The sequence below is a fragment of the Tachypleus tridentatus genome, chromosome 6 (genome assembly GCF_004210375.1).
Source record: "Tachypleus tridentatus isolate NWPU-2018 chromosome 6, ASM421037v1, whole genome shotgun sequence".
Taxonomy (NCBI): Eukaryota; Metazoa; Arthropoda; class Merostomata; order Xiphosura; family Limulidae; genus Tachypleus; species Tachypleus tridentatus.
The window spans coordinates 90,579,174-90,594,230 of record NC_134830.1 but is presented as its reverse complement, the minus strand read 5'-3'; the positions used below and the strand labels follow the sequence as shown (position 1 = coordinate 90,594,230).

The following is a 15,057-nucleotide window of genomic DNA, read 5'->3' as shown; positions in this document are numbered from 1 at the left end:
AATTACACTGAGACTTGTTTGGTATTTATATATATAGTTGTCAACTGCCTTAATAGATGCCTTGACTTTTTTACATTTCTTTTACTAAGCACTGACAAAGTTATATTACAGAGTTTTGTTGGTAGTCATAAAAATGTGTGGTGAAAAATAACATCATACTTTTCTTGGGAATATTTGGGTTTCATCATCGTTCTTAATCACTAGATAATACCTTTTTTTTTAAAAGTTTTCTGTAAGATTTATATTTTGTTATAGGTTTTCTAACTTTTCCACTGTACAGCTCTTATGTGAAAATTATTAAACAAAAAAAAAGAAGTTACACATGCCCCTAATGGACTTGTGGTGTGACTTTATATCTTTTACCTCCCCTGCCTACACTACACACAAGTACAAGAAATATTTTTTTAACAGTGATAAGAATATTATTACACCATTGTGCCCAAATTGTTTGATACAAGTAAAGAAAAAATTCAGGATAGCAAGGACTGAAAAGAAATCATTTATTACCTTGACTGAGATAGTTGCCAGGATCTTAGGCATACCCTATATTTAGGATTAATAAAAACACTCCACACATTGTATTTATAAAACTTGTGTAGAAATCTAAAATTTATCATGATAGCCTTGACATTACTGACCTTTTTTGAATGATTACTGTATGTATGGTTGTGGCTCTCTGTATATTAAGTAGACCAGAAATGTGCAGCTTAGCAGGATAAGATCATCTTTATTGTGTGCTACACAGAATGTAACCATGTAAAACTTTATGGGTGCTGTACTAAGTCTTTGGTATAACACTTGTATGTTAACTTCAATAATTGTGCATGTCTTTTATATACAAGTAACATAGAGTTCAGATAGATATGGTTTACTTTTCCATAGTTACTTGTTTATTGAACCTGGTGATTTAGAAAGCTTTTCTTTTGTCTAGAGTATAAACTTTCATTAAATTCAAAAATTTAATTCAAAGTGTTTTGCTTTAATATCAGTAGGTTCAGTGTTTCCATATTTGGAATTTAAAAATTCTTAGAATTATAAAATAAATTTGGTTTTGTGTCAGTGCAATTTTTTAACAATATATATATATATAAGAAATTTAATCAACATTTCCATCTAAATGGCAGTAAGTTTATAAGTGTTTTATTTCTTTGATTAAATTTTCCAGAATGTTCTGGTAGAAACATTCTGAGAGAAATGTGTGAATCCTTGATGTGTACTAGTCACTCACAATACTTGTTACTAACACAAATATTGCTAGAGGGGCTTTTTCTGCTTGATACTACAGTAGGAACTTTTTGTGGTTACTTTTTTCTTAATCTGGTTGTGTATTATTTTAGATTCCTGGTATTATTTAATAACTGCTGAGGTTGTAATGAATATACTAATTTTTACTTTTATATAGAATAAAGAATTACATTAGATATTTTGTGTGCAAATTAATTATTGAACTAAAAACATTGCTTTGTTAAATACAAAATACATGGGTAAATTCCACTTTTTTTATTATTTTTTGCAAGCTTTTGGCTACTGTACCATAGCCATCACAACAGCAGCTGAAAACTTGAACAATAACAAAAATGTAAGGATTACCTGTTTATTATTTATTTATGAATAACTAGCCATGTTGAGAGCCTTAAAGATTAAACATTGTTTTCTCTGTGCATTACTAAGAGTCAATTAAGCTTTAAGTTTTTGTATGTTTTAAAGCTCTGCAGATCATGTATATTTCCATTTAGTATTATACTTTATTTTTAATGCATAATTACATCTTATTATTAAATAAAAACTTGGTGCAAACTTGTTCAGTTTTTAACTTAGTAGTATTTTAATACCACGTGTATTAGAAACTAGAGTAATTGGTTGCTTAGGTTTTTATTGTTATAATTATTATAGGCATATATATGTTCCTTAAACTAGAGGCATTCTTAACAATAGACACTCTCTCTTAGGGAGTTAAAACTATTGCTGGCCATCTTTATTTTTATTTCAGTTACAGTTTTTTTTATATTAAGTTGACAATGAATAGTAGCTCATGAAAAATTTTAAAATCTGCTTTGATGTTTCTTAAGCATTGGATTAAACATGCAAATAAAACACTGAAAACATTTTTTCTTCTTAAAGAACTGTTAGGTATTTATAATTTGGTAGTAATATTATATGTGAACAAAATAAACATTTTGTTAGAAGGTAGAGAATATTGTATTGATAACTATACTTTCTATAAATGTTTATACCCATCAAAGTTATCTGGTTTTAAATTATTGGTCTAGAAATACCTATATTTGTAAAAATATAATCAAATAAGAATTTTCTACATTTCTAATTGAATTGTAGTCTTAATAATGCCTTGGAACCAAAGGCTGAGAAGTTTCTTACCGTACACACAACTTTTATTCTGATAGTGTTGTAATACACAAAACCCAGTAGTTTCATAGAAAAATTTCATTCATCATAAGCAATTTCCTTTTGATTAAATTTCACTGTGACATTAAAGTAAGTGTAAATAGATCTGAATGTAAATTAATAAAGAAAATGTGATGAGTTCCATATTGTATAGCAAATAACTGTTGCTAGTTAACATTTCAGCAAGCCATTATTTATATAGAAATACTAGTTTTGTAATATTTAATTTTTCAACCTATTATAATTTTTGCATTGAACTTTCTTTTACTAGCTGTATCTAGTCCATTTGTTTCATGGAATAACAAAAAATTAAGTTTTAACATGGGTAATTAATAAATAAATAGCAGACATATGAGCTATTTTGATTTATTATCATTACACTAGTTTTAGTCAAAACAGAATTTTATTCTTAATATTTTTGTAATACTTACAAAATACTTCTCAGTTACAAACTATTTTAGGAAAACAAGTATAAGGTAGATTTACACCAGATGTCGCATATTTTAAACATTTGTTTTTTTTATAAAATGTGGTAGTGGAAGCTGGGTGACCTTAGAAGACCGTTTTACGAGTGTAATTCACTTTAATATTGAATCCATGGTAACGGGTATTATATGTTGTGTAACATAGGCTTCAGTAGAATACAGTTTAGTTACTTTAATTAGGGTCATGTACATTTGAATAAGTAATCAGGTATGTTGTTTTACTGTTTGTGTGGTTCTATTAATTACTATGTATTAGTAGTTTATTGTTTTTCTTAGGAAAGAAAGTATATATGTTAACTGTAAAACTTTGGTATACACATTGAGCTGCTTTAACAGTTGAGATAGGAGCAGAAAATGTAATGCACAGTTTAACAAAATAAAATATTTGATAACATACTAGTACTAAATGTGTGTGCTGACTAATACTCTTGTGTTATATAACAAATGTGTATTTTTAATTTGTCAACAATTCTTCGTGGAATGAAAGGTTCTTGGTGAATTAAATTAGATAAGAGAAACAAATTATTTTATTGACCACTTAAGTAAATTTAAATGCTGAAGAAGTGTAATGCAAACATGACTACACTTGGTAAGGAGAAGAATTAGTTATAAAAATATCTCATTGTCAGGACTCACACTATATATATTTCACAAATTTTCTCTCTAACCACTTTCACTGCTAAGCTTTAAACAATTTGTCAGTTGATCTGAGAAGCTTTAAAATCTTTTAAATACAGATGTTTTTTGTGAATTCTGTAGAGGATGTTTATTTGTAAATGATAAACTAACTTTAGGTCTGTAACATTTAAAAACCTAATGTTTACCTGTTTAAATATCATACAATGAAACTAGTCTTCTAATAACAATGTTATTATGTGCATGAATAATAATAAAATTCTCTTCTAAATTAAGTCTATTTTTAGTCTCTTAAAAGGTCATGGTTAGGTGTAACAATAATAAAATTTGCATTTCATGTAAAAGTTCTACTGCATTCTTCCAAAACAGTTCAATGTAATACTGTTTTTCTCTTACCATCATCTAAAGTTGTGAGAAAATAATCTTAGAAATTTAAAAGACTGCTTTTTTTACAAAGATTATTTGCTGTCAAAGGTGATTCATTACACATTGTAAACTAGTAAAACATGAGATGAAGAAAACAAGCAGAATTTTAATCATCGAATGGCTCATCAGCATTTGGTGATAATGTACTGAAAATAACACGAAGTTCACACACTGTCCATTATTTACATTTACAGAATCCTTAGTGATAATTTTATTAAATCATTATCATATTTTTGTGTTATGTAAATCATAAACTACTAGAATGTATATTCTGATTAACTATGCAATTATCATTAAAACATCCCAAGGTATTGTATTAACTTATTTTTATCTATATTCAGCATTGTCTATTAACAGTTTGCCCCAACATGCATAACCTCCAATACAAAAAACTTTGATAAAAAATAAAAGTGTTGGAAAATAGCTTGTTTCCAGTTAATTACTTACAAAATAAAAAAAAAGTTACTCAAGAATGTATTTTTCTTTTTAGTTAAACTGTATAATTTCATCATTTTGTGAATTAATTTTATTTAGTAATATGTAGTACTTTTCAATAAATCAAATTCTGACTGATTCTAAAACTGGAGAGCAAAACTTTTCACTCCTTAAAATTGAATATGCCAAGTTACATACACATGCTATCAGAGGTGCAAAGTTCTGTAATTCCAATTCATATTTATATATGCTGTCTTCTAAAGTCTACATGTCAAAGTTTTGTACTTGAATTCAACCTTGTTTAAAACCAGTTCATACCATTGAGTACCAGCATAAAACTGTTATTCTTATGAAACTGGGTATTCATGTCTGTTATATATATGCAAGATATAAAAAGTAATCCTATACAACAATAACTTTAAATTTCTGGAAGGTGACATTGTTACAAAACTTTGTGAAATGATTTATGAAGTCTACACAATGTTTTTATACTTTTAGGAAATACTAGATTTAAATACATATTGCAGGACTTGTCTATTCTTGGATTATTCTAATTTCAAGGTAAACCAGCCCTACTTTGTTAAACTTGGACAAGGATAAAGCTATTAATTTTATATAGTAAATTAAATTCACATTAATAGTCTATAATGCTATACATTTTCTCAAAATTTCAGAGAAATAACTATTAGAAAAAGTATTTCTTTCTCTAAAGAGAATTTCCATATCAATTTTATTTCATACTTGACTTCCCTGCTACTTAACATCCTTAATAATAATACACATAATTACAGTAAAAGCTAAAAAACATGTTAAAATTTTGAAGTATACTCTATTTGAATGGATTTTAATTCTCAAATATTAGCCAAAGATACTGGAACTGTAAATTTGGCTTGTAGATAAAAATTTGTTTGTATTTATATACAATTCCCATGGTATTTATCCAACTTTATATTGGGAAAATGGTTTTCATTTTGACTTTTCATATATCATAAAATTATTGATAACAGTAGTGTTTATGAACAGAAGCACTTCTTGGCTAAAGTTATATTTTGTCTTTATTTAAAATAAATTATTTGTATTTGTCTTTTTTGTTAAATTACACTCTTCTGTAATGTAGTTATTCAGCCTGTAGACCACTGTTCACAAATTAATCAGATGAGTTACTGGAAACTAGTTTTTTCTTATTAAGAATAAAATATTGAAACACAGAATATTTCTCACATGTCCTCTTCCTCCCACCACTGGTTGAATATCGTTGTTCTAATGTAATGACTGATTAAAATAACTGTACAAGTTTTGAAGACCTTGCTAATAATCTTGCCTGAGCTCTTTTTTGTAAAGAGTATTAAAATTGAGATAATTGTAATAATAGTGTTTGTTTTTCACAAAGACAGTAAGAGAACAAAAGTTAAGATAAAAATTTGGATGTGACTTAAGACAATAATGTTTTTTGTAATAAGTAGTCAGTAGAGCTGGTAGATTTAAATGATTAATTCAATATAATTAATTACCTATAAGCAGCAATGACATCAGTGTTCCATAAACTAATCAATTAAACAAAATTAGTTTACAGTTATTACTACTTTTGATTATCCCAATAATCGATTAATGATTAAATCAACTGTAATGAAAATAACCATCTACTGAAATACAATCACCAAGCTTGTTTGCTATCTTTATTATGGCAAAGCTCTTAAGGCTGTCTCTTACTATTACTAATTTTGAAATGCATGAAAGGCAACTGGCTGGCAGCACCTACTATCCATGTTTTTTCAGTTGTTGTTGTTGGACTGCTGATCAGAAGGAAGTCAACTGACTATCAGCCCTGCTATTAACCATTTTTTTGCTTGGAAATTGATGAACACTGATTTAATCAAAATGTAATCAATTAATGAGCCAATCAATCAGTAAATATGACTTAATTATCTAGCTCTAATCGTTAGCTAATTAAATGATTTGCCTTCAGGTGTGGTAGAAGCTTCAACACTGAAGGAGTTTAATAGATTTGAGGATTTAAATCAGAATCAATATAAAAATGTTTTTACACATTTGGAGTAAAGGGTTTAAAATTAAAAACAAAATTCACATAGTACATTTTTGCTACCCAATTCCAACTCCAGTAGCAAGTTTGTGTTTGCATGCATGGCCAGTTTATTTGTATCCTCTTCCCATATGGAACTGTTTGAATGCCTTGCTAACTGCACCACCTATTGACCACAGGCCTGACATCAAAGTTCTGGGGATTCTTGGACAACAATTTTATCTTAATTAATTTATTCAGTGTCTATGCTCAATATACTTCTTAAATCTATTGTAATTATCTTCATAATATAGAATTCACATTTACAATGGGATGTATTTCAATTAAGTGAATCAGCTTCAAATGAAATCATTTGCCTTATCCTACAATGCACTTGTATGCATGTTTTTTTGAGATCACTATTTGAGAACACTCGTATTTTGAATTCAGACAAATGTGTACTAACAAACTACGAGTTTCCTGGGGGATCTGTACGAGACAAAAGTGTTTTGATAGGGATCACTTCTTTCACAGAGTGTCATCTGATACGTTTCTAGGTTCAAATACAGCTGAAGCTTTAAAAAATATCCAACTAGATAACATCACAAAATCTGAAAATCACTTCCAGAAGCTTTTCTGATAATGTCATAGTTGTAAGCATTAAAAGAGTGGAGAGCAATATTGTTTCTTAGTGTATATCATTTCTACATAAACAGTTGACCATATCCATGTATGGACCATCAGGTGTCTGACACAAAGTTAACATGAATGGGATACCTTTCACTTTCGACAAAAACTTGACAAAGTGAGGTCATTTCTTTGAAATGTGATAGTTGGGAAACAAGGTTTAACAGGACCAACATAAATCTGTAATCTAGAAGTTTCTTGTGAATCCATTTTGCTTCAACTTAATCCTCTGCTTTGATGCTTAATTAATTGTTCTAAACTCACTGTGTCCTATAAATTCACTCATGTTTCAAAACATGAACATTCACAGTTTCAGGTAGTTTATCACTTTCCCTTAGACATTTAGGAGAAAATCTATAGAAAGAGAGTACAGATAAAAGGACTTCTATTGCTGTATTTTTCAGACATTCTTTAAGGCCAGCCCCACTTTGCATGCAATACAGCAATTAGGGATAAGTTATGGAACATTTTCATTAAAGATAGTTATCACAATTTCTTACAGTTGGCATAAGTGATATCCTATCATTACCAAAACCTAAGAACTATGATTTTCATTCAGGCATACTAAAGCCTTCAAGTGTACTATGTAATACAGACTTTGCCCTTTTACCAGTTTTAGGAACACTAGCTTTGGATGTTCCTCCATGATGTAGACGTACACCACTTCCTTCCCTAAGTCATTTCTAGCTGCACTACTGTCACAGAAAACAGAAATTAGTATATTCCAGCTTTCTTGCCATAAAATAATAGTACATGCCTGCTCTCAAGTGAATGAAAGCTCTAAACTGTGTAGCATTCTGGTAAGTGTAAACAACTGGTAAACTGTTCCAACTTTGTAAATCTGTTACTCTTGACAAATTAGTAAATGGTTCTTCAAACAAATGTCACATAATATGCCATTTTGAAAATAATCATTTCCTTTTCTAGGGTATTTTTCATTTTTTGCAACCACTTAAATATATGCGTTCCTGAGTTTTATCTGCTTTCTTTGTAGTGATGGTAGCATTGTATGACGTCAATTAAAAATGTTTCAAGACTACTTTTTCATGGAGCAATTTCAAGTTGCATAAAATAGTCTAATATTTTTCAGAATTTTTCCATATCTTAACACTATACTAAGTTACTAGTGTCACTTCTGTCATATCACCTGAATTCTAAATAATGGCAAACTCCAAGTGATTACAGGTCTGATCTCTATTTCAAAACTCGCACAATTAGTATTTGATGACAAGTGCTGTTTTGAATGGGAAATATCATGTTCAGACCTAAATTCATTAAGGAACTGCAATCATGAAAATCACAGCATTGTAGAAATTAAAATTTGTCAACTGAAATATAACTTTGGCTTATAAAAAATAATTTTTTGGGCTAAATGTGGTTAGTCCATGAAGTTATTTTAAAACTAAAACATTTCATTTGAAAGGACTGAAATGTTTTGACCTTCTGTCACTATGTTCATTTAAAGCATAAGTGGAAATTGCATATAAACACCTGTACACTCAGGTGATTGATATATTATCATACAAGTTTGTGCTCCTACTTTATTATTAAATATTTTATGTTGGGCAGAATATTTAACAGTTGCCTGAACACAGTTAAAGTCAGTTCTCTAAAATTTTTGTGAGTTAATATTCCAAAATTTTCAGCAGTTACATTTCTGTTAAACCTTTATTTATCAAGTGAATATTGATTTTTTTTCTCAAAAGAAATACAAGTCTTTGAAATTCACTACTGAAAATTCTAGGTTGCAAATGTGCTACTAACTAACATGTACTTTGAACCTTACTAGTAGGATGGGATCACAATTATTTCAGCTTTTTAAAGAGGATAAACTTGATGAGATGTAGAACATTTAAAAAACATTTTAGTCATGTAAGAGTAGCCTAAGAGATAATGAGAACTTTAGTGTTTGCTTTTCATGCACACCAACTTTTTTTTTTAATAGAGGATAGGAAAATAAACTAAAAAAAAAGATTTAATTTTTCTGTAAATGCCAAGTTCAAGTTCCCTTACACTGACACTAATTATAACAGCTCAAATTAAAGAGTACTGAGCTGATCTCATTATAAACTGAAGAAAAAAGAAATACTGCTTTTTCACAGTTCTGAAACATGACAGAATAAATCTTTGAGAATATTCTTACTTATAAGTCATACTGTCACAGAGAGTGAGAAAAAAGGTCTTGGGACATATTTCATTATTTTGTAGTTTTGAATGACACCTGCAATGGTTTCCCTGCATAGAGAAAACCATTCAAAGATTCAATTGCTAAGACAGCTTCTTCATAATTTAACATTGTTACAAATCCATAGCCTTTACTAATACCTGATGCTCCTTCTCTAACAACATTCACTTTCTGAACATTGCCATAAGTTGAAAACAACTGCCACAAGGACTTCTCATCAGTCTCTGTGCCAATATTATATACAAAAAGAATATGTCCCGTTTCACCAACAGTTGTTGAAGCCATTCCATACATCATAGGATTATAACGGTAACGGTTTTGGAATCCACCTTGTCTCATAGGTCCTCCACCATATGTACCACGAAATGGAGTTGTAAAAGATTGTATCACTGTTTTAGGGGTTATTGTTTGCAATTTTTTAGCATTGTCCTCAGCAAATTTTATGCTTAAAGGTTCATTACTACCAGGAAAAATCTGGCCATTAAGATGCTGGCTTGCCTTTTCTGCTTGTTCCCGAAGATCATACAAAACAAATGCAACACCTTTATTTTTGTTTCCAATGTTATCCTTCAGTATTCTGCACTGGATAATTTGTCCATATTTACTGAAAACTTGGTGTACATCTTCCTCAGTGGCAGACATTGGAATTCCTCGAACATAAAGATTGGCATTCTTAATTTCTTCACCACTGGGCCGAGCATATGCTACTTTAATCCTTTTGTTCTGCATCTGAAAACCATTTAGTGTTTGTATTGCCCTGGCAGCATCTACTGGTGAGTTATAATCAACAAAACCAAAACCGTAACTATATCCAGTAGCTTTGTGACGAACAATTTTGCAGGATTTGAGTACTCCTATGGTCTGAAAAAGGCTACGAAATTCATTATCTGTAAAGGTTTGTGGAAGATAGTTGATAATAAGATTAGTTCTTGTGTCACGACTTTCTTCTTCCATTCTTGAATATTAGCTTGTATTTCTTCACAAAATTCGATTCTTCAATACGCTTGTAGAGGAAAAAATAAAAAAACAAAAAAAACATAAAGATGCCATACTTGCTGGAAAAAAGGTAAAGAAAAATCTTTAAATAATGTAAACACAAACCTTATAATAAAAACGTGTATCAAAATACTAAAAACATTTACCAAAAACGTATAGGAATAGTAACAGCTACGGTACCTAGGAAATGTTGTAAAGATACATGAATTCCAGTGCATTTCTTGTGGTACTATTGGTTACAATTGGCCAATCAGTGGAATTTACTAACTGATTTGTTTTCAGGCTCGTCAGTCACTCTCACATGACAAACAAGTAACTGATATAATCAAAAACACTAGTTTTTATTAGTTGATTATTTTCATAACATTAATCAAATACTTTACATGATGTTAATTAATTGTAGTCAAGTATATTATCTTATCAACCAGCTCTACTGCTGCTTATCAGTTTTTTACCTGAATCAAGATATAAACCTTAACAAAGAACAGGTGATTCAAACAGCTGTTTCTTTATATTTGAAGTAATTTTATTTAAAAATTCACATTTTAAAGGAAATTATTCATTTAATGATCAGTCTCAAACATCTACTTTCATTTTACTTTTTCAAGCAACTGATTTCACTTGTTAATATTTACTAAGTGCATTACAACTGACAACTCCTTCTACAAGTCACCAAAATAAAACTTTCAACTGAACTCTAGCTTCTTTTTCAAATATTAAGTTCCTGTTCTACCTTTGTCCTGCTTTCTTCAGAATAAAGCACAAAGAAATGAAATCAGGTTTTTGTTGTATAGATAATTGCCAATAAAATCATCTTTCACCACATTTCCTGAAGAAACTCTTAAAGAAAATACCAAAACCAGATAACTCTTCTATTTTCTAAATAATTCTGGTAAGGCAGTATATTTCATTATAAAAGGACACCAAAACTATACACAATATTCTAAGTGAAGCTTCATTAGTGACATGTATGGATAACTATCAGTTAAGATTTATGATCAATGCATATAAATATACACTAAAATTTATTAGTTCTGCTACTAGAAGCAGACCAACAATTTGATGATTACTAGATTCTTTTACATGGTCATGCTACTGAGTGGGTTCCCAGATGTATTAAAATGTGTCATCCAAATTAATGATAACCAAATGCATTATTTTCCACTTGCTATAACAAAAGTTGCCACGTATCTAAAGAAATAACCAACTTGTATCATTCTGCAGTACTCTGTTGCAGTTGTGTACTCAGGTACAGAATTTTGTGTGGGCCTTTCCTTACAACAGAAATGCAAGAGATGAACAAATTCTTAAAGAGAATAGTCACAAGGAACTATATGTAACATAATAAAATACAGAACATAAAACTAGAAAAGCTGCAGAGTCAGGTAAATGTAATCAGCAAATGTTACTAATTTATACCCTTATCAATATCATTAATGTAAACAAACACTAAGACCCCAGCACTAACTCTGAGGTACTGTTATCTTAGAACCAATTTGACTGGACTGCATTAATAATTTTTTGCTTACAGTCATCCAATTATTATACAATTCAGTTTACCCATGCTTTCACGAACTACTTTAAATTTAATGTAATTTCTTTGGTTATTATTTTGTGTCGCAACTTATCAAAAGCTTTGTTTAAACCTTAGTACATAATCTTTCCTTCATCCAAATAATACGTCTTTGAAAAAAAACATTACAATTATACGGGCGATTTTCTGAGCATCATAACGAATGTGAAAAATTTGCAAAACAATGTGATTTATACCATAAATTATAACTACTTTATAAACCGTTACTGACAATGTTATTTTCTCACTATCAAAAACAGAATTGAAAACGTAAATCTCACATTTTAACTGTATTTACATAATTGTGATTAACGCTCTACTTTTCATATTAACTAAAAAATAAATTAACTGAAGCCGAGAAAGCTGTTTTTACTGTGAAAGTAAAATGATAATAACTTTTTGTTTGAAGGAATAACTTTCTTAATTCGACCAAACTCTACTATACCTCACATTCCCGCCAAACTTCCTATTAGGCTTAACTATACACATATCTAACATTGTAACATGTACCACTAACATGTACTACATATACCACTACCATTGTGTTAAATATGCATAAAACACAATATGAAAACGTTTCGAATACTTTTAACATCTTAAAAGAAAAACAGAAAGTCTGTTATAATACTTTACAATGATTTTTTATGACTGAAGTAACTTACAAATAGTAGGCCTAACACTGAACCATGCGTAACTTATTTTAACATTCTCCTACATAGACGAATAGTACGTCTATTTCTTTATTTTTATCTAAAGTTCTAGAAAGTTAAGTAAATACATAACTCAGCGTAATAAGAAAATTATTATTTTTACAAATGAAGATTTTACCCAACTCTTAATTTTGTATCACGTTTATTAGATTAAATAGAAATAAGTATCTGAAGCTTTAATTTAAAATAATTTAAACAATTTTCTTCTTAATTGTGAAGCTGAATTTTCTCTGTAGAAGGTTGATCTGAAATTAGTATGATAGTTGAAATTTATAAGAATAAAAGAGCAACAGAAACAAACATTTATACAAATAAATTTGAGTCATTATAATTCCTAGGATGAACCTACATTAGCACTCGAAAATAGTATGTGAAAACGTAACTAATAAACAAAAGCCATTATTTAGTTTATATTGAAATTTTCAAAATTTCTATGTTCAGCGAATTCTTTTTGAATGTATAAAGTTGCTGGAGTAAACAAAGTAACTTTTATTTATTCAAATGTACCAAGAATTTGGTTTAATAATTGCTCATTAACCATTTTCTCTTACGAGAATAGTCCCTCGCTGGGACAGTGGTAAGTGTACAGATTTACAACGATAAAATCAGGGGTTCGATTCCCCTCGGTAGACTCAGCAGATGGCCCGATGTGGCTTTGCTATATGAAAACACACACAATTACAAGAATAATAGCTGGTGGCGTTCCAACACAAAAAGTTGTCTTTTCTGTTTGTTTGTTTGTTTGTTTTGAATTTCGCGCAAAGCTACTCGAGGGCTATCTGTGCTAGCCGTCCCTAATTTAGCAGTGTAAGACTAGAGGAAAGGCAGCTAGTTATCACCATTCACCGCCAACTCTTGGGCTACTCTTTTACCAACGAATAGTAGGATTGACCGTCACATTATAACGCCCCCACGGCTGAAAGTGCGAGAATGTTTGGCGCGACGGGGATGCGAACTCGCGACCCTCAGATTACATATCGCACGCCTTAACACGCTTGGCCATGCCGGGCCATCACATCAGGCTATCTGCTGAGTCCACCGAGGGAAATCGAACCCCTGATTTTAGCGTTGTAAATCCGGAAGCATACCGCTGTACTAGCAGGGGCAGTCTTTTCTGTGAACAAACTGAGTAGTGAAACAGAGCTCTTCACTACACAATTTATGGCAAGTCATACTTAACTTTTAACTTCACTTTAGGGATTTTGCTAAAATAAACTTATGTTTAACCTAATTTTTATTTGTTTCATAGTAATTCATTGTATATTATTTTAATATTCGGTTTATTTTTATTTATGTTTTTACGTGGGGCTTACATTGGACTGGTAGGAGAGATCTATTAAAGGTTTTTTTCTCCTTTCTCTTATCAATTCAACAAACTTATATTTTGTTTTGGTGTATGGTATTTGAGCTATTATAGATTTAGTATATTAACGATTGTGGTTTTTGCATTATTGTAATTGTTATTTATCATGTACTTATTTGGAATTCATAGAGTAATAAACCCATGCTCTCTCATTTAATAGTTGTTAGGCGTTTTATTCGGAAATCCAAATCTTGCTTTGTGAAAACTCCAAAATATAGCATAGAGTAGTGAGAAAGAAGAAGTTTAGGTACCATGATTGTAGATATTACTGTAATAAGTTAGTTCTTTGCTTGTGAGTGTATGGAAAGCTATTTTGGCATTCTAGCAGGTATACCAAGTTGCCGTAAGCAAAGGTATAAATGCTTTTTATATTGGACAAAGGTTATATGAACTAAACAATGAAGAAACAAATGAAAGGATAGGCAGCTTACATGGATACTAGCTATCGAGTAACCTGGGTGACAAACCCCACTCTTGGTCAAAACCACCCTGTATAGAAAGCAGTAATTAGATGCATGAGGTATCATTGGTGGGTGAACTCTACTAACATGCTGTTTAATAAGCAAGTGAGACAGTTGAGAATTGCTGACGAAGTTGGCGATCTGTGGAGCAGTTTAAAACTTTCTCTATGCTAAAACGTGCCCTGATGAATCTAAGACAAGAGAGGAGAGGTCATGGATGTCAGTCACCAACAAATGAGACAGTGGGCACTCATGCAAGAAAATGACGATAAATGGTGCAGAATGGGGCTTCTGATTTCTACGTTGAGAGTTTCTCTGAGAAAAGAAGTGTCACACTAAACCAAGGATTGAGGTACAACCAACATGAATTTTATACGAACACGCGAGACATTAGCCACTTATGGAAGTAGATATGGATCTGTGTGGGCAACAGGAACCCTCTATGAGATGAAAGATAATTTGTCAGAAAGTTTGGAAGAAGCCATAGATGAGCTATATTCAGTAGTCCGTGGTTTTGTGACCCAAGGGTCAGAAGTCGACTCTTAGGAGAGTGTAACACTTATGGCACCAGCCTATTCAGTCACACCTCCACTGTATTAGACAATTAGAATGAGATTCATAATAACTATTTGTGTCCATGGTTGATGTGAAACAGATCTTTCCTCCAATGTATAAGG

General features: G+C 30.6%; 1 protein-coding gene and 1 pseudogene across 9 annotated transcripts in view; one reads left to right on the top strand and one right to left on the bottom strand.

Moving 5' to 3' along the window:
- egl (Egl_like_exo domain-containing protein) overlaps nt 1–8,130 on the top strand; it is a 56,374-nt gene extending 48,244 nt beyond the window's left edge. For 2 of the 5 annotated variants that reach the window (XR_013029299.1, XM_076506072.1), the window contains exons 6-7: nt 1,518–1,579; nt 7,706–8,130. Coding sequence is in view for 3 of the 5 variants with exons in the window: in XM_076506072.1 (XP_076362187.1) it covers nt 1,518–1,579; nt 7,706–7,711 (68 nt within the window). In the remaining 2 variants the exon portion in view is untranslated. Of the gene's footprint in view, nt 1–1,517; nt 4,532–7,705 lie in introns of those variants that run through there. The other 3 variants (XM_076506070.1, XR_013029298.1, XM_076506073.1) reach the window with 3 other exon arrangements.
- A 611-nt stretch (nt 8,131–8,741) lies between these two features.
- Nucleotides 8,742–12,654, bottom strand: LOC143253022 (ELAV-like protein 1 pseudogene; annotated as a pseudogene). Of its 4 annotated transcripts, none has more exons than XR_013029301.1 (2): nt 12,509–12,654; nt 8,742–10,280 (listed from the first exon to the last, which is right to left on the bottom strand). The product of XR_013029301.1 is annotated as an ELAV-like protein 1 pseudogene, transcript variant X2 (transcript). The 4 variants fall into 4 exon arrangements; XR_013029300.1 differs by having other exon boundaries at nt 8,742–10,332; nt 12,509–12,641; XR_013029303.1 differs by lacking the exon at nt 12,509–12,654 and adding an exon at nt 12,292–12,466.
- Between the last annotated feature and the right edge of the window lie 2,403 nt (nt 12,655–15,057).